Consider the following 23,020-nt stretch of genomic DNA (forward strand, 5'->3'; position numbering starts at 1 on the left):
TAGGTCGAGCCTGGGCCTTGCATGCACTTCTCTGCGAGGCGCGCTGTATTCCAGTGTGGGCTTGAAGCTCGCTAACTCTCCATTGATATTTTGTATTGGCTTGAGTCATTGTCCTTTATAAATGCTGGCTTCTGATACGCTAATAGGCTTATTAGTCCCTCCTTAGTACTGCCTTCTCTTCATTTGTAACCTCCTGTGAGGACTGCCCCTTTACCTCTGTTGTTACACAGTATGTCTTATTTAGTCTACAAGCACTACTTTCTTTAATGAGTTTCACCTACTGCAGGCACTACATGCTTTCCTGTAACATTCAGCGCACCTTGCACACTTTCACTTTCCAAGCAGGCCGGGACAATGGCGGCCGCTTCTTTGAAATTAAATAGGTCTTGCCTTTACCAGGGCTGGATTTATTTGTATGTACTCCTGAGCCTTTGATGCCTTGGGCATATCTGGATTTACGTCTTAGTAAAGCTTAGTGACTGACGATAGAAAGGTCAGAGTAACTTTGAGATATTTCAGGCATCTGGTAAGATGTTCTCCTACAAATGTTACGAAATGTAGTAAATCGATTTCTGGCTTTCTCTACCTTATGTCAATATATTGTTTGTCAATTATTATGGACAGGAATTTATTTTTCATGTTCTACCTATTGAATGTACGCTCATCCCATTCCACCAACAACATATGACACACCTTTGTTATCATTTTATGGGATTTCTAACATATACATGTTTTCAAGGACCGGGACATCTCCAACAAATGTCTAACAAAATCAGGAAAGTTTGCACCCCATGTTACAATCAAACTTTTGCTCCGCAGCTCTTACCTTTTCTCCTTTTTGTCCTGCCGTTCCCTAGAAGACACAAAAATACATGTTTCACAACTATGCTTTGAAATAAAACAGAAATCAAATTTTCATTGATAGTAAATATAATTCAGTACTTACCAACTGTCCTTTGGAACCAGGAGGGCCCTGAAAAACCAAACATTTTATAGGTCAGTTATCTTTAAAAATCGATGGGTGGTAGAAGCGAAACTTTGTTCAGATAGTGTAAGGAAAGTTTGCTTTTTTGCATATTCACCCCCAAATTTTTGGACTGATGATCCTTGTGTATGGAGTTTTTAACCCCTTCACTGCGGCGGCTATTCCGCCGCAGTGCTAAGGGGGTGGGGCGGCTGCATGCTTGTGACGGAACCGCTCCGTCACCAGCGTCGGTGGCGCTGTGCTTATGACGGAGCGGTTCCGTCATGGCCCGCCCCGCTCAATGGAACGCTCAGCGCAGGCGCGGAATTCGCGCCGCGCAGGCGCTCCAATCGGGCCATGACGGAACCGCTCCGTCATCAGCACAGCGCCACCGCAGCTGATGACGAAGCGGTTCCGTCATCAGCAGGCAACGAGTTAAACAATGGAACGCGGACGTCCAGTTCCCAGCGTATATATTCTGACCCCTAAAATATGTAGAATTGCTATCTCTCTCCTCTTTCCTTCCTCTCTACCCCTTTCACTCGTGTTACTCTCCATTTATCTATCTATCTTGTCTTTTTGTTTGTCAATTTTGTTCCCTCCTCATTCCATGCCCTTCCTCTTCTCCCTCCTTTTACGCGTCTCTCTCTCACCTCTCTTTTGAATAAGACCTGCGTTCCTACCTTTCCCCCTTTTCATTAGTTCTCCCCTCCTTTATGCACATGTGTGAAGACAGTTGAGGATTATTTATGGGAGGGTTGCATCATGTTTGAGCCACACAACGTGGTATGTGCATGACGCAAACCTCTAAGTCAGATTTTTGAAGCCATGCAAAGCTACTTTGCGTGGCCCTCAGTGGCTCCATAAATCAGGAGTAACGCAAGTCAGCGCAAAGCGCTGCGCTGCATAACTCTGCCCTGGGAAGACATTCCATGGGCATTGCGTGGGTGTTCCTCTGCAACTCTCATGGATTGTGACACAAGAATTTGTAAACCTGGGGATGCGCTAGAATCATACACTTCCCTGGGGAGGTGTAACGAAGAGAAATATCCCTATTTCGCCTTGTTTCTTGGTCTTTTTATGGCTGATGCCTTCTGCTGCACACATAGAAGGAGAAATATGCCTCCCTGGATTGTTTCTGAGCAGAAAGGTGCCCCTTTCTGCACAAAAACAATCTTGCATGCAACTGAGTTCCCCTTGTGCTTCTCTATGGTGCTATGATGCCTGCTAAGCTGCCAAAAGAGCGCCAGGGAAAGAGAAAGGACAAGAATCCGCTGTATTGCCTTAAATATGGCACATTCCCGTCCTTTTCCTGTCACGCACTCTGTCACAAGCTCATAAATAGGCCCCTAGCTTTCAAATCTGTGACCTACAGTTTTCAAATAGAATGCTTCTGTGGACACTTTAATCCACTAAACTACTTTGCCACCCTAAAATACTATAATATTAAGCTTGTGTGAGGGGCAAGGCTGATATATGCATATTGCCACGCAGCTTAGCGCCTATGCTTTTACTTTGTGAGACTGATTTGGGGACGCCTGGTCAAACTCAGTGCCTTGTTCCTTCTTTGAGTTTCTCCTTCAAGAAGCGTTTATTTGTTGTTACAATCTATGATGATTTCAAAAAAAGCCACCAGTCCCATCCCGGATCTCTGTGTTTGGTCAATTAACATGAGGGCTCTGCTTTTAAGTGGAAATAATTCTGTCTTGTCGTTCCAAGGATCTGTCTGATCCCTGTTTATAGGAAGACTGTTTCAAAGGCAGCCGTGCAGGTGCGGAGTGAAAGAGAGAGAAGAGCGGGGACGGAGACTAAACACTCTTAAGGGCAGGATAATTAGCACAACCAACAGTGAGTGGGCTTGAGGGCCAAGGTTGCATAAATACATTACTTTAAATTTTAAAAAAAACAGAAAAAAACGGATGGTTTTCAGTATCAGACAACAATATCGCACTTTTTCAATTCTGACTGGAATCTCAAGGTGGAATATCCTTACTCATGCTGGCACTGCAGAAAGACTACTCGTGCTTCCTCGAATGTATTTATTCACAGATGTTGTGAAGCGCTGAACTCGCATCTCTACTCCTCAGAGAGCTACAGAGAGTGAGCGAGGGAGGTCTGGCGCGTGTTTTCTACAGGCTGCCTGTCGAGGCTTGGGACGGAACTGGAGACGATGCAGGCAGAGGGGGCCCTCAAATGAAGCTCAGTTCTCATTATGCAGACTGGGAGGTGTAGGATGAATGAAAATGTCCGTGAAAGGAAGCCCACAGGACTAAATCTGCGGAACACACCGAATATCTTATTTTTCGCTTGGTACAGGATGGCGTTAGAAACTGATTTCCTGTCTACTGTCCGAGGGTTTGGCCTCTTCTACCTTCTGTCCCTTTGTAAGTGGAGGTCACTGTGAGAACAGCAGTGCAGGGAGAAGCAATAAACAACCGAGCACGACAATAAGTTTGTATAATGGTATAAAATTGATGGTGTGTAGACATCGTGCCAAGCCAAACATCAGTCTAATAGGTCTGTGGGCCGCAAGAGACGGGAAATAACAGACTCGACTTTGTTTCACCTAATGCAGAGCACCAAGGTCAGTTTATTTCAAGACACATTCTCTGAATTACTGCTTCCTTCTCTCGATCGCTCTTCAGTGATCTCAGCGTGCGCTTCACACGGAGTCTCTCCATGAAACCAGAGCCTCTAGTCAAAGTGCCGTCGCCTGCTTTTAGCAGAAAACCACGAGATGCTACCGCGAAGTCAGATCTGTCCGGTAGGCCCAAAAGCCAGTGGATCTCTCGTCACAACAACTTTCAGAGGGTTACGGGGCACGCGGTGGGAACTGGGAACAACTGTGGGGATTAAGGTCTTTTACGCCTGGTGTCCTGGGGCCTGACATACTATGGATCCTGAACACCTAGGCCAAGTACCCCTTCTACACTCAGTGGTAGCTATGGGGGTGGTCATGGGAAGGGTGTGAATACAGGAATATGACTCATAAATCAAAGAGCACACAACAATGTCAATAAATCAATGTCCGGTCAATTGCTTATTTAATGATAAAAATAAGTATTTTACTTTCAAACTCTGCGCACTCAAAGTGATGTTACGACATATATAAACAATAACACATTTCCCCTCGAGGTTGGGGCTCCAGTTTGAGCTGGCTCATCTCTGTCCGACTCGCTCTTTGCAATGTGGTAGGGGTTATTCCCCATTCACTTGTAGCCACATCCGGAGAATGCTCACTATAGGCCTTAACTCAAGAGTCTACCCCGACTCTTGGCAAAGTTGTCAAAATTGTCTTGGGGCTACAGCACCCTTATCAACAATTCTCCCGGGGGCAAATAGGCCCGTAACCAGCCTTACCCGCTCATGCAGCGCGGAAGCTTGCAGAGTCTCAGCGGATGCGCCCTGACCACAGACACTCACACTTCCCCAGTGCTGTCCAAAGAGTCGGCCTCAAAAGGGAAGTACAGCAGCACACTTGACGCAGGCTTTCTCCTGAGTTTATGCAGCTAGCGCCAGCAATGATGGAAGGTGGTCCGGTGCTCCTGCCCCATGGTAAGTTTTGTGCTCTTAAACAGGAAGGGCAGAGGGATTGGATTCCGATGCTCCCAGCGGGGGTCCTAGTGACGTGGCCTAACACTCATGGCATCCTCCTCAGTTCCTAGAGGACAACTCAGGCACAATTCTCGATGTGAGTCACACGGTAAACAGTTCTAGAGATAAAGCCTGATACTCAGCAACTTTGGTATCGGCAGCCCCTTCTAGCATATGAGGTTGCTATAAACCAACTGGCCATGACACCAGCCCCCACCACACAGTAGTACGTACCACAGTGGTCTCTCCTGGTTTATAGGGTCGCCGTTTAGTTCCACACATCTTTGGCCCTTTTAATCCAACAATAATTTTCATGGTGGCCCATCCTGGCATATGGGGCAGTGCAGCCAGTACCGCACAGGGTGCACTGGCCCAACACAGCACTCTGTTTATGGCTATCTTCAAGGGTGGCCCTCTCCTGGCATGCGAGGACACCAACTTGAACATGCACATAGGCAATGACATGATCGGTGCTACAGCTGTCTCGTCACATCTCGCCTAGGTAGTCTACTCGGTTGGGCTCCCAACTAGACCTCGCTCTCTCCAACACTCTACTCTTCCTCACAGGGAACGCTGATCTTGGCAAGCAGACAGGCCCTCACCACATACTACTCCATACTATGGCAGCCCCTCCTGGCGTACAGGGTGGCCACTAAGCTCCGCAAAGCTTTGGCTCTTTTGAGACGTAAATAACTTTCACAGTGACCCTTCCAGGTGTACATGGTCACTTTAATCGCTCAGGTGGTACTCTGCTCGCAGCTATCTTCACTGCTGCCCTCTTCTGGCATACGGGGTCGCCGACTGGAATCTGCTCATGGGCAGCAATCCAATAGTTGGTGTAGCTGTCTTCTCCTCATGGTTGGGCTCTCAGCTAGACCTAGCTCGCTCCAGCGCTTATTTCTTCCTCAAATCAAGCAGGCACGGACTGGTTCTCTACGCTCCAGATCAGGTGGTTTTGGTTTTTATGGGTGATGTCCACTCACTCAGCAGTTAGATTAGCAAGCATTGGCCCGAGTCCTGGTCACAGGAAGAAGTCTTACAGAACTTCTCCTCCTCACACAGCCACATTGGATGCTTGGCAGATTACACATTTTGGGGTCTCAGCCTCCCTTTCTTATCCACATCGATGCTAGCGTTATTTTCCTCCCTTGCTGGACATTTGATTTTCCCATTGTTCATGACGAGCTGAGCTCGTCATGAGTGTATGGTGGTGTACACCATGACGAGCTGAGCTCGTCATGAGTGTCCAAGGAGTTAAAGTCCATTTCCAGACACTGTATTCGATTTAAAGCCTGAGTCTTAATAGATTTACATTTCTCTTCCCCTTTTGCTCTTGAAAGACTATCTTTCACAGTAAAGAGACTTTGAATCTGGTAGTCCCACAACCCAGGCATGGGAGTGACTAGAGTTCACACCTGGATGTCAGCCACAGTGATATGTGCATCAAAAGCTTAATTCTGGGTGCCCAAACCTACTCTTTATGATTCCCTTATCATGCCCATCTGTTTACTGAGATGTGTCCTGGCCCTTTTCTTGTGGTCACTAATTTAAAGAGCAACCTTTGAAATGTGGAGGGGTAGTTTTACTCTTATGTCTCCAGTGTGTCCCTCCCAGCTCATAGGATGCAGCAATACACAATTCGGTCTGAGGGGATCCCTCTGCTCATGTCTTCACCAGGCAGGACTGGGTTTCCCAAAATGGAACCAGTGTCCTCCATGGAATGTTCTATTACAGGCACACAGGCACTCAGTGTATATACACAGCACACACACTGTCCATACTGATACCTCCATGTATTGTGCCATAATCAATCAGCACACATATTCGCTCTGCTCAGTATTGTAGCCATCCTGTATTGTGTCAAGGTATGCCACTTGCAAGCACACACACTGCTGTCACACACATTCACCATGCGTGACCTGCACAACACATTTCCCTTCATGTATTGTACATACACCCATGTTATGCATTTACTGCAAACACACCGCACAATACTACATCTCTCATGTAGTTTATTCCTCACAGGTATACAGACACTGAGTACATGTACTCCCCATGCATGCACTGCACAGTACAGTACTGCTCTATTCCTGCACTGTGCCCTGTGCAGGCACACATACATCCAGCGCAGAGTCACCACTCCTGCTCTGCACAGCACTTTGCATCTAACTGATGTAGGCCAAGGGTTAGTCAAGCACACAGCAGCGACATTTTTTAAAAGGAGTGTGAGCAGGTAGGCCTCACTCCAGTGACACAGGTTAAAAGGAGCTGTTCACTAAATGGTAAGATGCCACCACTGCCCTCCTGCTGCTTAACTCCTGGTGAAAGCAGTAACCTTCCACCAGTATGAGGTTAGCTCTTTGGGTGCCCCTCCCAGTCCAACAGGACCACAATCCGTACGGCAAGCCTCTGTCATGGCCCCCTTCTACTGGGGGCTAATCTAGCTGAAATCACTAGATTGCAAAGAGTTCAGAATGCGGCTGCCAGGGCTCTGGTTGGTCTCCCGCGCCATTCCTCGGTATCCGGAACCTTGAAGAAACTGCACTGGCTCCCAGTGGGCAAAAGGGTCCAGTTCAAAGCATTGTGCCTCGCTTTCAAAATCCTTAAAACCTCCTCCCCCCCAATGCTTCGCCCACTTCTGTCAGAGTACATCCCCAGGAGATCGCTCCGGTCAGAGGGGCAGCATCTGGCGACCATCCCCCGCATCAGACTGGCTAGAATGGGCGGCCGCTCTTTCGGCTTCCTAGCGGCCAAGTTATGGAATAGTCTTCCTGAAGCTATCCGTGGGATACAAGATCTCCTAGCCTTCAGAAAGGCTGTCAAAGCACACCTCTTTCAACAATAGCTTCATCCTTAACGTCTCCTCCTCACTGTAAACTGTCCTTCTGCAGCGCCGGGACGCCCCTTCGCTGGGGCAGCCGTGCGCTATACAAGTCACCATAGCATAGCATAGCATAGCATAGCACACAAGCATGCTTCATATAAATGAGCAATAGGGCTCCAGACAATAGTACAGTTGGACCCACAGGGAAGGTGTACACATCCATTACCATGCAAAGGACTTCTATATCCCAACATTTCTAATCCAAAGAGTGTTGGGGAATGTTTAAGGATTCTTCTTCTGCAATCCTACTACTAAATGTTAAATGTCCAGGTTTTGAAAATAAGACTCGACCTGAGCGATTTCCTCTCCCTAGTTTGACCAGGGAGTTGAGTCACATGGTGATGCAGTGATCAAACAGTTGTCCAAGTGACAAGATCTGGATTACAACTATGGTCGCCCTGTTATACTGTTGACAGCTCTAGGCCACTTCATATGCCCTGATGTAGTCACAAGAATACTTTGTATGAAGTCTTTAGCCTTCTGGACAATTCCAAATATGCCATGTTGCTTTATCTCCATTCAATTAGTGCTTATTGAGAAAAATATGACTTTGGTCCTAATTGTGAGTTTGGCAGATGTGGGAAATCTGTTCAAAAGTGGTGAATGTCACTTCTGCTCTAATTAGGGTGTTTAGGACCTCCATGCACTCTTAAAAAGGATTGATGAGACATCAACCGCTTTGTGCTGATGTCCCGCATCCAGTATTATTCTTAACCCGTTTACTGCGGCCCCGATTTTCCCGCAGTGCGGCACTTCCGCAAAACGGGCGGGGCCACGTCGGCCATTGGCTGACGGCAGCACTGGGGAGGTAGTGCTGCCGTCGGCCAATGGCTGACGGCAGCAAGGAAGGGGTTAATATGATAAGGCAAAGTTTGTATACTTTATCTGCAGAAGTTACTGATAGCATTGGCATGGAAGAGAAAAAAGAGTTAAATGCTCTCTATGAAAGTTTCCAGAGCACGGCAAGCAGTGCTTAATTTGAGCTGGTGGTTGCTGGTGGCACCACCGATACTCATTTATGGGGACCGCCACTTATTCTTCCTCCTCAGACATTTCACGAGAGCAAGAGAGGAAAAAACCCACAAAGTGGAAAGAAGGAGAAAGAGAATGACGGAAACCCCGTCACCGTGGGGAAAAGAGGGAACCCACATGACTGAGATAAAGGGGCAGGGAGAGTCCGGCAGTGGATTTTAGAGGCCTGGAATGGATTCAAGGTTACACAATTTTAGTATTCTGCACACTGAAATTTAATATCACAGTCCATGGGCTTCTTAGCAGCGCTTTATGCACCGGCACTCATTCTTGTTCAACCACAGCACTGATTGGAAGTTACCTTCACATGAATATTTCAACAAAGGTACAGCCCCAGTACAGAAAGTATAGCAGCATCTCAAACGTTTTCATGTGTGTAGTTTTTACTTAAGAACTTCAACAATAGCTTTACATAAGAGGGACGTTTCGATTGACACATTTTGATTGGTCATGGACAATGACACAGGAAGTGCATCAAATTGAGCTCTAATGTGAAATTCATATATCACCGCAGTTGATGTGGGTTTGGTGTTTTGATTATTAGCGCCAAGCGCTATCCTTTGCAATAGGTACAGCATTTCATTAGCACCTGTTTGAGATAACAGAGTCATCTCTAAACTTACCATCTCCCCCTTCTCTCCTTTCGGTCCAGGGTAACCCTGTAAGGTAAAAGGGAAAGGAAGGAGTTTTCTTTGGGATTAAGAAACAAGTGCCAACCAGTCAAATATACACCATGATGGCCTACGGTCAAGTAAATCCCCGCTACATACTGCACAAATACACACAATTTCTTGCCTTTAGTCCTTTTAAAAAATCTCGGTGAAATCATGCCACGGTGCGTACTGTGTGGTTGTACATTTCACATCCAAGTCAAACAGATAATTCATGGACGTGACAGGTATCACTTCAAACGTAGAGAGGTTAGGCCTTTACATAGTGTCAATGTCACACTTCTACGACTCTTGATTCACATCATAGGCTGCTGTTAAAGACATGCGCGCTGGAGCTAAGCAAAGCAGTCAAGGCGTTAGCTGAGTTCCACGTAGGCAAGCACTTTAATGAAACACGTGGAATTAATCAGCATGGAAGTGGCTCTGATTTATGGCACATGGGTGGATAATCAGGACTGGCAATGCTCAAAAATCGGGGCATCATTGTACATGCTCCGTCATGCAAAGCAGCTTGGGAAAATAAAGGCATCCGGTGCGGCTATGTGAACTCACAGTGACAGTGCAGTTGGACTCGTTTAAAATCCAACCAAGTTGTACTGTTATTTCACTTAACCCCAAGACTAGAAGAGATTGCTGACACAGGCCTTGTACCCAAAATGTGCTTTTTTGAGGGCCCCCTTCTGAGCAAAAAGATTAACCATTGGTAAAACGTATAGAAAATTGTTGTTTCTTATCTTTCTATTAGGAATGTAAAACAACTACAGTGTGGCGTCAGTCGCTATGCCACAATAAAAAAAAATTAAATGCCATACACATTACATTTAAAAACTCACGCACTGTCATGCAAGGCAGTTATTTTGCTCTACATCAACGATTACATTGGCAAGATACTAGTGACAATCCGCTGTTCAATGTGTTATACATATCGTGAATAAGGAACATAAACGTAGCTTTATTTATAAATAATTGTCATAAAATGTGTGATTTTAGTATTTTTTTTAATATTTATGTATTTATATTTCACCTTGCTGATTCGGAGATGATTTGCAAAGTAATGATTGCAAAATAGGTAATTTTGTAATTTATCTTTTGAAATACTTCAAAAAAACGTGATATTTTTGTACAGATCAATGCCACCTCTTCATTCATTGTTGGCCAGCAAATGTTCTGAACAACAAAAAGGTTAGGGGACAGACGGGTGTTCGTGAAGCTGTGGTACACTGATGCACACGCCCCTAGTTTGTGAGGACACAATTTAATATTATATCCTTAAGCGGGCATAGTGAGCTCATATCTAAACTTATTGCTCTTCAGCAGCTACAGTACAAGCCTGTCATGTTAATAAAAAATGGATCCTTGTACTTAGTTTTTCCCCTTTGACTCAGAATGAGGTTGGTAAGCAGGCATGATAACCAACCACACTACCTATAAATGTATTATTCCAAAACATTATAAAAATGAAACTTAAAAAAAATCCTATAAGGATCCTCATCACATTCCCTTCTATTTGGAGTTCCACTAAGAGTGCAAAAGGCTCAGTACATGAACCCATTCATACATACACGCATAGATAAACAAGAGCAGTGGCCACACATTTCTTCCAAGGAACCCACTTCTGGTGCTCCGGAATGCTGGGATTATCAAATACCAAGGGTGCCTAGTTTTGATTCTACCAGACGTCTGGTACTTTTCCGCCACCCTATATTTCTGTCTATTTACTTCAGCCTTTTACATTCTTTTTTCTGCAAGTTTTTTCTCTTTTACAGTTGTTCTATCTTCCTCTTCCTCCTTTATCCCCTTTTTGCCTTTTTTGTTTGCTTCCCTAGCCCTGCAAAAAGTCGGATGATAAAAAATAAGTCCCTGTCCCCAAAACGAGTGCTAGTGCTCCCCTCCTCCACACAGCAGCCCTCATTAAGCACTATCTTAACTTTTGTATCATGAGGTTCAAACATAAATCCGGTCAGAAAAAGATTTCTCTGCCTGTGTACAGCTGGAGCTTCTGTGTTAATTTGGTTTTTCTCCCCCTATAGTGACCAACATACCAATAAGATATTGAATCTCAACCATGAATTGTATCATTTTTTGCCCCTCGTTTGTTGATGTACTCGTGAATTGGATGATTTGTCTCATCTTTGGGGTTTTGACAAAGTCATGTTTTGTCTCTTGTAAAATAAAGGGGGGTGGGATTTTTTGTCTCCATGTATATATTGATACACTGAAAGTTTTGAACCCTCATTCTGTAGGACGTAGGGGTATGTGCGGGTATGTACTTGGTTGTATGAACGTTTGTGTGTGTGTGTGGTTTAGGATGCGCTTGGTTGACTTATGGTGCATTACATCTATTGTGTTCATATAATTGCAATGTTATATTTAATAAATACATTTGATATATTTTTGTATCCAATGCACCTGTGTAATATATTCTGGTAGGCCAGTGTCTCATATTGGCAGCACCTATATCAGTCAGTTTTAGCACTCTAGACTATATACACAGGCAGATAAATCTTGTTCTGATTGTATTTCTAAGTTTCCCCTGTTTCTTCTGCCTGTTATAGTTTCAGGGGCCCCTTCTGAGTGAGTGGTCAAACATAAGTCAGAACTGTCTCTTTCATATCTACTGCACTGATACTTCAACCGAGAACACCACATTGTGTGCTAGCCTCATCTACAACTGCAAAACTAGGAGCAGGAATACCATGAACAAGTGGACTGACTGCTTGTGAACTTGGGCTATTCTTCCACCCTAATGAATTCTCTCCTAGTTAATATCATGAAGATTTTGGTAGGAATAGTATCCTCTATTTTGACTCTTATGACCAGTCAAATTTATGACATGGGTGTAGTACCTAGAGGCATAAAAATAGCTAGGTTGAGAATCTATCTCGAAAACCTTACTTCTCTTGCCCATCCTGTTTGCTGTCAGCTCATTCTGAACTTTGTATATGTGTATGTATGTATGTATGCATGCATGGATGAGATCTTGTATGTGTGTATGTATGCACGTAGGATACTGCATGTATGATGCTATTCACAAGAGTCAGCTTTGAATGATGTAAGAAGCAAGAAACATGAAGCGGGTTTCTGCCATGAATGTAAAAGACTTACTACATTGAAGGCTTCTGAAGTTAAAAAAGCATAAGGTTGAACAACTCTAAATCTCCAAACGAATGTCTTTTAAATGGCACAAATGATGTCTTGTTTTATTTTACAAGCATTTGAAATCAAAGGCTGTGAGACAGCTGAATTAATTGTTACTTCAAGCACCAGCACCACAGAACTTTAACTGCCTTCATTGCATAGACAGTAGCCAGGTACAAAATGGAAGTGGCCCAAGTTAAGGTAATTTTGCACTGCTTTAAACAGCCCATTCCTTGAGGATAACGTGTACATCTTAAGCCACCCTACAGGAAGCAGCTTACATTTCTTTAAAGCAATGCCTCCTCTGCATCTCGAGTGTGTCTCGTTTGGCCTACACACTGAGGCATTTATCCTAAACAGTCTATTGTGACTGAACATTTATGCGTAAAGGCTGTAAAACATTGGTCGTAAATATTGACTTTGAGAAGTGCTGTGCTAGGGATTACTAAACATAGTTGCTTCCAAAATGTGCCTGAAATTGAGAATATCTGTATTTAATAATCTCACAAGATTTTAATGCCTTAAATGAATATACCTATGTTTTTTATACCCCAACTATATCATATTTATGATATTGTTGCTGTACCTCTGCGTGATGTGCTTTACTTGATGTTATGTTGTTGCTGACATAGTTCTTCATGTATTAAATATTCAATAAATACATTTTTTAAAGAAGTCTCACAAGAAAATTGTCGTTAATTATGTAACAATCATTTCAAATATTTAAATTGATTAGCCATTGAACCTCATAATTTTCTCACGTCACAAAAAGCCTATTGTATCTTTTCATTGATCCTTTTTACCTTCTTCCTTTTTCTTTTGTCAGTCTAAAAAATACAAATTACAATACCAAATCCAGAGGGGGAGAGGAGAGGAAGAAAGGTTCTGTGTTGGAAGACTAATGAGAAATAGGGCACTTACTGGTTTACCATCTAATCCAATTGGGCCCTGAAAGAAAGAGAAGAAGTGTGTAAGTACAGCTGTAAATCCCCCAGGTATCTCTTCTTCATCTCTCTGCTTGCAAGTGTCCTTAGATTTTTTTTTTTTTTTTTTAGAGTTTTATATAGCACGAATTAGACCCAAGACATCGGGTATCAGAGCGCTTTACATGAGCAACAGTTTCATTATAAATGGACACATTTATTTTTGTTAGGCACGGGGAGATTAAGTGACTAGCCCAGAATCATAGGATGTTGAGCGTCATTGTCGAGACTCGAACCCGGTTCCCCAGCTTTGAGGTCGACCGCTCTAGCTGTAAGGCTACATCCTCTCCCCTAATAAGTATGAATTTAGGGTTCAGTGAACACCAAACAGCGACCATTTAAGAGTGGTCATGTGGATTTCCAGTTACCATTCACTCTTGAGTATAGGCACATCAGTCAATCAATTAAGTAATACATTAATCAATTACTCTTACTAAGTCATACTTTAATTACTACATTTTATTGTCCAAACTTTCGAAGGAATCCTATCCCTGTATACAAAAAAACATGACAAACTGCAGCTACATTTTGAGGAAGGGTAATAGTTTATATATGTCATTCTGAAGTCTCGAATATTACACAGCAGAAAAAGCTGTGATTTGTGAACATCAGTGATTTCTAAGAGAGCAATTATTAGAATCTAGGAGATGCATTTCAGAGAGAATGGCCTTTCTCTAGTCAATTTCCATCTGCAGATGTGGAGCCATTATTCTGGCCAGAAGAACATCAACACTGTTTAGTGTCTAAGGGTAACTTCTCATCAAATGTGGACTTTTGCTGCTTGGTGTTGTAGACTGTGGTGTATTCTTGAGAATGCTAACAGCTGCACCAGTCAACTGGAAAGGTCTGTTTAGGCCATTTTGTATACTATTGTAGCACAGGTGAAGGTACTAACAATAATTAAAAATAAAGCAAGCTAACAGTGGATAACAATCTACTTTTGACATGAATACCAACCTAACATATAATGGCTGTCCATTTGTTATTTTTGTCTTTGTTATTTTTTCAGTTCATTAACTTGCCCTTTTTTAGCCTGTGTTAGGGCTACTGTTCCCTCTTTTTAGGTCGAGCCTAGTAGTAGTCCCTCCATTCTAAGCCCTCTAGCCAGTGGTGCAGCTGTGTCTCTGTTCCCAGGGTTAATTCCCCATTCTTAGTCTTCTAGGCAGTGTTGCAGCTGTGTTTCTGTTCCCAGTGGTAATTCCTCATTCTTAGTCCACTAGCCAGTGCTACTAGCAGCTTCTCTGGTTCCAGTTGTAATTCCACATTCTAAGTCCTCTAGACAGTGTTGCTTTGCTTCTCTGGTCCCGTCAGTAATTTCTCATTCTCAGTCCTCTAGAAAGTGCTGCTAGCTTCTTCGCTGGTATCATCAGTTGTTCCTCATTCTAAGTACTCTTGACAGTGCTGCAGCTGCATCTTTGGTCCTGTGAGTAATTCCTAATTCTAAGTCTTCTAGACAGAGCTGCTAGCTGCCTCTCTGGTCCAGTCAGTAATTCCTCATTCTAAGTCCTCTAGAAATCGCTGCTAGCTACTTCTCTAGTCTCATCAGTGATTCCTCATGTTCAGTCCTCTAGACAATGTTGCTGGTGCTTTGCCTGCTTGCAAGAGACCTGGTTATGCGACGAAACCCCAACCTTTGATGGTTATGCCCAGTTACATCAGCCGGCCATAAAGAAAAATCGTGGGAGGCCCTCTGGGGGCCTCATGACCTTGGTATCAACAAGAGTAATGAGGGAAATAAAACTGTTGAACACAAAATGTAAATGGGTACAATCAAGCAGAATTGAACTCTTGACGGTGGAGCTAAAACACAAAATGATGATTTTATTAAATGTATACATGCAGTGGGAAAATGGGGAGGAGTATGAAAGGGAAAGGAGGTTTTTTAAGGAGGATGTAGACAGTATTTTAGAAAAATACTCCGCAGACACAATAGTGATATTGGGGGACTTCAATCATAAACTAAATCCAAGAATAGCAGACCTTTATAATATGGAACAGCTAGAGGCATACGGTATAAACCCGGCAAGGTTCCCAGTAGGGGAAACCTCGAAACAAGACCAGGAATTAATACATATCTTAGGAGGCAGGGGTTTTCACTGTGTTAATGGAAGAATAGAATCAGATACACCAGCAGGAAAAACGTTTATTCAAGGGCAGCAGAAATGCCCAATTGACTATATATTCCTGCAGGCCTGGAATTTTCACCAGATAAGATCCTTCAAGTTAATTCAAAATGTGATGAGCGATCACAAACTCCTCCATATAGTAATAATGGGGGGTAGGAAACAACAGAGAGAAACAGTGATAAACCAGGCTGTTGAGTACCCCAAACGAGTAACGACACGTCTAACTGAGGAATATCTGGAAAAAGTGAAGGCCACGCAAATAAAAATGGCACCTGCCAATTTTGAAAATAAAAAACTGGAATGGTTCATCTTAAAATTAGAAGAACTGGTTCAATGCCTCAAGATAAAACTAAAAAGAGAAGATCCCAATAGGGTAAAACAAAGAAATTATGGTAAAGGCTTCTCAGTAGTATGTCAAAACAAGAAAAGGGAGATAAGAGCAACACAGAGGAAACAAAAAAAGACCTTTTCACAAGAGAGACATGATCACCTGGTAAAACTGAAAAAAGAATTCAAGCAAATGGTACTCTCTACTAAAAGGTTACATAAAGAAAAATGCTGGTTAGAACTTTTGGAAGCCATAGAGAATAAAAATCTAAGGAAATTCTGGCAACTAGTAAAGACAGCATCTGGCACTTCAGAGGGCGAATTAAACTGTGTGGTGAGTGAGGCAGCATGGGATACATACATAAGGGAATTGTACGGGGCAAGGACTCCTAGTCAGGAGATGGAGACTAAATCATGGCAAGATATTTCTGAAGATCGCCTTGCCAAATTCAACGTAGAACAAGTAGAGCTCACAATAAAAGAACTCAAGCTAACCCGGGCAGCAGGCCCAGACAATCTGCCTGCAATAATTCTGAAGACCGAGGTTACATGGTGGGCAAGTTTCCTGGCCAATATGTTTCAGGTAGTGTTAAAAGATGGCGCAATGCCTCCAACCTGGAAGGGGGCCATAATCAGGCTGATACATAAGAAAGGGAGTAAAGAGGAGCCAAGAAACTATCGGCTGATTAACCTCCTAGATATTGGAGAAAAAGTGTTCTCTAAAATCGTTTTAAAACAACTGAATACATGGGTAGAAGAGTGCCAAATAATCCCCACAGAACAGGGTGGATTCAGAGCAGGCCACTCGACAATAGATCACGGGTTTGCTCTATGGGCGCTGGCGAGGAAGTCGACGGAACAGAACGGCAAACTATGCTGCTGTTTCGTCGACTTCAAAGCAGCCTTTGATTCTGTAGATCGGGCCTGCCTATGGGAGACACTAAAGAGACTAAATATCCCGACAGATCTCTTGACCATAATAAAAGAACTACACAGGGAAAATTGGGGGCAAGTAATTAAAGATACGAGGGGCTCCCTAACTCCCAAAATACCCATAGCTAATGGGTTAAGACAGGGCTGCGTGCTGGCCCCTCAGCTTTTTTCAATCTACTTGTCAGATCTCCCGGCCTATTTAGAGGTGGAGGGCAGTGCCAGTCCAAAAATGGATGGAAACAAAATCCCATGCCTATTATATGCGGATGATCTGGTGATAGTAGATCAGACTGAGAGAGGCCTCCAAAGGAAGCTCAATGCTTTTAATACCTACTGTGCTGAAAAATTCCTGACTATCAACTTGGATAAAACAAAAACCCTATGTTTCGGGAAAAAGCAAAGTAGATTTAGCTGGTACATAGGTGACCTTAAATTAGAGACAGTAAATGAATACCGTTACTTGGGTATTTGGTTTGATAGGACACTAAATTGGAACACCCATTTAGAAACGCAAAAAGCAAAGGCTCTCTCCTCCATTTGCGGACTTAAAAGGTTCAATAGGGAATATGGCGAGATGTCACACCGGCCAATGCTCAGAGCTTTTGAGGCAATGATCCCCCCCCCAAGTTCTTTATGGCGCAGAGATCCTTTATTTGAGCGGTAAGGGATCCTGGGACGTCATGGAGGGAAATTGCATAAAAAGGCTCCTATCACTTCCTAAATCTGCCATGATTCAAGCCATCAGAACGGAAATAGGCACAAAGTCCTGGGCGATATTAACCCAGATAGCAGTGATCAGATTCTGGAAGAGATTAGAAGACCCTGAAACAAAAAAAGTGGCATACTGGTGTCGCAAAGAAATCCAGAAAAGCGAGCTAAAATGGGCGAAGTCCAGTAGGGATAAAGTGAAGGGAATCTGTAACACTCTGGAGCTCGACTGGGACCTGAGCTCATTGCAAATCACTAGTACCAAAGGTGAATTGAAGCAAAGAGGAAAAGAAGTCTCGAAAATGCGTGATAGAGGCTATTTAAGAAAGAAAAAATCAGTGGTACACATGCTAAATGCGTGGTCACTTGATAATTGGTTCCCCTACCTCGACAGATTACCCAATCGAGGATACAGGCAAGAAATCCTCAGAATTAGAATTGGGATCAACCCATGGTTAATAAGCAGAGACCTGAATGCAAAAATGTTAGATAAGGAAGGTCACTGCAAGTGTTACTTGGGGACAAAGGGAGACCGCTGCATATCTTGTTAGACTGCTTTACACTCCTAGACCTTAGGAAACTTTTGTTGCGTCCTGTCTTCATAAAATACGATGTAAAAACAAGATCACAGGCAGCCAGTCTCTTAACAGAAATCCCCTTCATTGATATCGCAATTGCCCTCGGGAAATTTTTAAAGGTGTCTCTGACTGCACTGAGAGATACAGAATAACATGTAGTACTGTATGAGTTTTTAGCAGACTGTAATTGTACGGAGTAAGAAGAATAGGAATAGGTTTTATTAGACAAATTAAGTTTTAAGATAACTGTAAATTTTATTGTCTTTTTGTATTTTTGATAATGGTGTGTTCGAACCTCGTATATGGATAAAGTTTTAAAAATAATAAGTCATACTCCATTCTGTGATATTCTAATTGCATTGTTTAAAGACCACGGTCATAATAAACATATATTTTGACTTGACTTGACTTGTATACTATTGTAGCACAGGCGAAGGTACTAACAATAATTAAAAATAAAGCAAGCTAACAGTGGATAACAATCTACTTTTGACATGAATACCAACCTAACATATAATGGCTGTCCATTTGTTATTTTTGTCTTTGTTATTTTTTCAGTTCATTAACTTGCCCTTTTTTAGCCTGTGTTAGGGCTACTGTTCCCTCTTTTTAGGTCGAGCCTAGTAGTAGTCCCTCCATTCTAAGCCCTCTAGCCAGTGGTGCAGCTGTGTCTCTGTTCCCAGGGTTAATTCCCCATTCTTAGTCTTCTAGGCAGTGTTGCAGCTGTGTTTCTGTTCCCAGTGGTAATTCCTCATTCTTAGTCCACTAGCCAGTGCTACTAGCAGCTTCTCTGGTTCCAGTTGTAATTCCACATTCTAAGTCCTCTAGACAGTGTTGCTTTGCTTCTCTGGTCCCGTCAGTAATTTCTCATTCTCAGTCCTCTAGAAAGTGCTGCTAGCTTCTTCGCTGGTATCATCAGTTGTTCCTCATTCTAAGTACTCTTGACAGTGCTGCAGCTGCATCTTTGGTCCTGTGAGTAATTCCTAATTCTAAGTCTTCTAGACAGAGCTGCTAGCTGCCTCTCTGGTCCAGTCAGTAATTCCTCATTCTAAGTCCTCTAGAAATCGCTGCTAGCTGCTTCTCTAGTCTCATCAGTGATTCCTCATGTTCAGTCCTCTAGACAATGTTGCTGGTGCTTCTCTGGTTCCCAGGGGTAATTCCTCATTCTTAGTCCTCTAGGCAGTGCTGCTACCTACTTCTCTGATCCCACTGGTAAGCCCTCACTTAAGTCCTCATGAAAGTGCTGCTAATTGCGTCTCTAGTCTCATCGTGATTCGTCATTCTAAGTCCTCTTGGCAGTGCTGCATCTTTTATCCCATCGGTAATTTCTCATTCTAAGTTCTCAACACAATGCTGCAGCTGTGTCTCTGTTTGTACATCCACTACATTGCAAACTAAAACACTTAGATAAAATACATTGTCATTTACAGCGCCAATAGGTCTATCTCTGACAAATGCGTGACCTATTGCATTGCACATGCTTGTTAATTTGTATTCCCAATTATACCAACCTGTAGGCAGAAAAGAACATGTTTGCGTCATTGCAGGGTTTTAAAGATATGTACAAAATATATCACCAGTAAAACCTCATCCACTAGGGCTTTTGCAAAGAAAGGCTTGATGGGTCATTTCTAGTAATCAACCAGTGTTTTCTATACTCAAAAATCTCCTTATTTCGAAGAGACTCGTTATGTTAGAATCATTATAACAAAAGCACTTCCTGGGTAAATTGAAGGCACGAGATATTTGAATACCTGGCCTTTGCCCATATAAAGCTCACTGACATTAAGTTATGACCTCTGGTGGCTCAGTATACTCAGGCATCCATAGCATGAATCTTTCTTTGATCTTGGTTTCGAATCCTGACAGGTGCACTCAGAATTTTATCCTTCAAAAATCGATAAAATGAGTACCATTACGTTGTATTACAATAAGCATGTGTCAGGTAAGGTCACTTAAGATGCGTGCACAAGTTATTAAAAAGAAATACAAATGTTATACATTTCTAAGATATGGTCAAACAAAACCGACTGACCATCCAATAAAACATTTTTATGTTCTTAATATTAGATAACACAGCTGCTGACTTTCCATTATTAATAGTAGTGACATTTTTATGTGCAAGAGAGAACAAGTGGTTTTTATTCCCAGCGCCGCAGCCACAGCATCACCTCCTTCTCGTGAGGAATGTTTTTTGTGTATTTTAGGTAATATACTTTTTTTTGCTGCTACATTTTGAGTTGAGGTCAGCGTGTTTGTGAGGAGCTATCGTGTAGAGTCAGAGACGCAGAGGGAGCCCCCACACTACTGATTGTGCAAACCTGGAACAGCAGCCCCGGTAGATGCCAGCCACCCTCTCCGGCAGTAGCTTATACACATCATAGTTTTCATATTGAAGTAAATCTAGCCCGCTCCCAACTGAGCAATGGAATAATCCTACGGCTTCTCTGGTAGGCACATGTTGTCATGTGCATTTCCTCTCACTTGACACAATGGAAAATAAAATAGACAGAAATAAAGCAGCGGCCCCTTTGTGGATGAGGTCAGGGGCGCCAAGGGCACAGTCAGTGATCAGCCCCGCAGGAGCTGAGTGACATACTTTCTAACCACGCCGTTCTAGGCGGGAAGGTTTCACGTTTGAGAATTTAATAGTATGCTTTATTAACTTTTCTGGTCTCCTTTTCTTACATATCCATTCCACCAAGTACATTATAAGCGTACCCAAAGTGACTGGCTTTCTGACCATGAAACAACTGTTAAATGCTGGAATGCATGAAACGGGGACGGACCTTGCCAGAACTTACAGGAATTGCTTTTCCTTACATGTCAGCGTTTGACATTTCGGCCTAGTTTAATAGTTTTAGTAATATCTTGTTTGACATTTATCGAAATATATATGCACTACTGAATTTCAAGGGAGTGGAGTGAGCTTTGGCAGAGCTGCATTAAGGTGTCGGATGGGGAACGCCTCGACAGAAATGTTTCTCTCTGTGGTAAAAACAGGGATGACTGAGGTCAGGCCCGGGTCCTGGGTTTGGGGGAAACTCTGGGAGTGAAATACTGGGGCAAATAGAAGGAGTTCCGGGCACTTATTTAAAGCTGACTTTAGCGTGTTTGCTTGCAGCTGTTGAAAGATCTGTTTTTCTTTCCAAATTAGCAACAGAAAGCAAGTAAAAGTGGCCAAAATCCAATAGTTGCTCTGTTAGGTGAGCTAGTATAGGTGTTTTACCAGCCATTTCAATGACTCTAAGCTAATTTGGTAAAATGGGAGTCACATACTTAAGACACCAGCCATGGTCTGGTTCTAATAGAATTTGGGTCAGTGGAAGGGCTGGACTGGGCGTAGCAGGCATCGGCGTTTGCCAGGGAGGCTAAAAGAGTGGGGCCGGTTTTGGAGCGGTGGGGGCTGGTTTTGTTCCTGGGGGCCTGTTTTGCATGGAACAAAAATCACATCAGTGCTGGGGGCCGGGTTTGCTAGGCAGAAGTGCTTCACGGTTGCCCCCCTTCCCTTTCTCTCCGGGGTTAGGGCCAGCCCCACAAAATTGCCAGGGCAGCTTTGAGTTCCCAATCTGGCCCTGGTCAGTGATCGGTGTTGCACTCCCTGTTCAGTCCTCTGTGAAGCAGAAGACGAAAGGCATTCCGTTACCTCTTGACGTCATTGAGCCCTGCCGAAATTGGGCAACAACGGCATACATTGAATATATTCTGAAAGGGACGTGTATCACAACAAAAGGAAACCCTCCTCTGTGCTCCTGGCTAATACAACTGCTGACCAGGGTCAACAGCGGCACAAACGACTTCTAGATACAAAAGTACAGGTCACCACTCCTTAAATGGCCAAGCTTTGGTGGCTTGGTAACAGATGACTCCACAAGGTCTTCATTCACAAATAAGAATACATATGAGTGAGTAGGATTAACTCTGCTTGGCTAGTTTCACTCTCTATATTGCAGAATAATAGAAATCCTGAGTGTTATCTGCAGAAAATGTACCATGTTTGAGGATTTCCTGGTGTAAGGTTAACCTTAGCGACTTTTGAGAGTGGATGTATAATGCATCTTGTTATTCACGGATGTTTTTTTCTACACAGGGAAAATACTTACAAACAAGCATTTACAATGCAATGGTTTTGCCTTTGTTAAAGTTAGAGCTATTGGTATTGCTCTTGACATTATTTTTATTTATGTTTTTTTTTAACATAAATAAATGGCATTGTCATTTACAATGCCAATAGCTTAATCTCTCGCAAATGCCACACACAAACACCCACACAGAGCCCCCCCACACACACACAGAGCCCCCCCCACACACACACCCACACAGAGCCCCCCCCCACACACACACAGAGCCCCCCACACACACAGCCACACAGAGCCCCCCCACACACACAGCCACACAGAGCCCCCCACACACTGCGAGCCCCCCCCCACACACACTGCGAGCCCCCACACACACTGAGAGCCCCCACACATTGCAGGCAACAGAGGCACGTAAACAGCTCTTAGGCGTAAGGCATTCTGAATCATAATTTGATTAAGCTGAGGTGGGGTTGCTTTTGGAGAATTGTATGCTAGGAATGTCCTTCTATTGTAGAAGACCAAGGCAAAAAAAAGTAGAAATAATATTTCAACAACAATAGAACATGTAAGGGAAATATATTTGGAGTTTCAAGATCATAGTTCTGACCTATAGAGAGAATATTTCAACTAGGAAGTTACGCTACTTTGTTTAAGGATATCCAATTCCCTAAATTAACACTTTAGAAAATACTGGAATAAATAAAGGAAAATCTGCAGAGCCAGTTGGTTTTCCGGAAAAGATATACTAGTTATTAGAGGAATAATGAGTTACTGTAGTTCAAGAAGTTATAAACCAAAAATGGGAACATAAGGACGGACAACCATAAATGATCAGAAGCTTCCATCCCCTTAATAACAGCAACTCAGAAATCCCATGAACTATATGGCACATAGACCAATCCGAACACAAGTCAAAGACCAAGATATTAGAACATGTGTTAAACATTTTTTTTACCTTGCACTGTTCTAGATAAATAAAAAGTGTGTCATTCCAAACAGATAC

General features: G+C 43.2%; 1 protein-coding gene across 1 annotated transcript in view; it reads right to left on the minus strand.

Moving 5' to 3' along the window:
- COL13A1 (collagen type XIII alpha 1 chain) overlaps positions 1–23,020 on the minus strand; it is a 368,078-nt gene that overhangs the window by 272,265 nt on the left and 72,793 nt on the right. The window contains exons 6-9 of the mRNA XM_086922128.1: positions 13,205–13,231; positions 9,098–9,133; positions 947–973; positions 827–853 (exon numbers count right to left, since the gene is read on the minus strand). Coding sequence (XP_086778254.1) covers positions 827–853; positions 947–973; positions 9,098–9,133; positions 13,205–13,231 — 117 coding nt within the window. The remainder of the gene's footprint in view (positions 1–826; positions 854–946; positions 974–9,097; positions 9,134–13,204; positions 13,232–23,020) is intronic.

This window comes from Lissotriton vulgaris, chromosome 5 (assembly GCF_964263255.1).
Source record: "Lissotriton vulgaris chromosome 5, aLisVul1.2, whole genome shotgun sequence".
In the NCBI taxonomy this organism is placed as follows: domain Eukaryota; kingdom Metazoa; phylum Chordata; class Amphibia; order Caudata; family Salamandridae; genus Lissotriton; species Lissotriton vulgaris.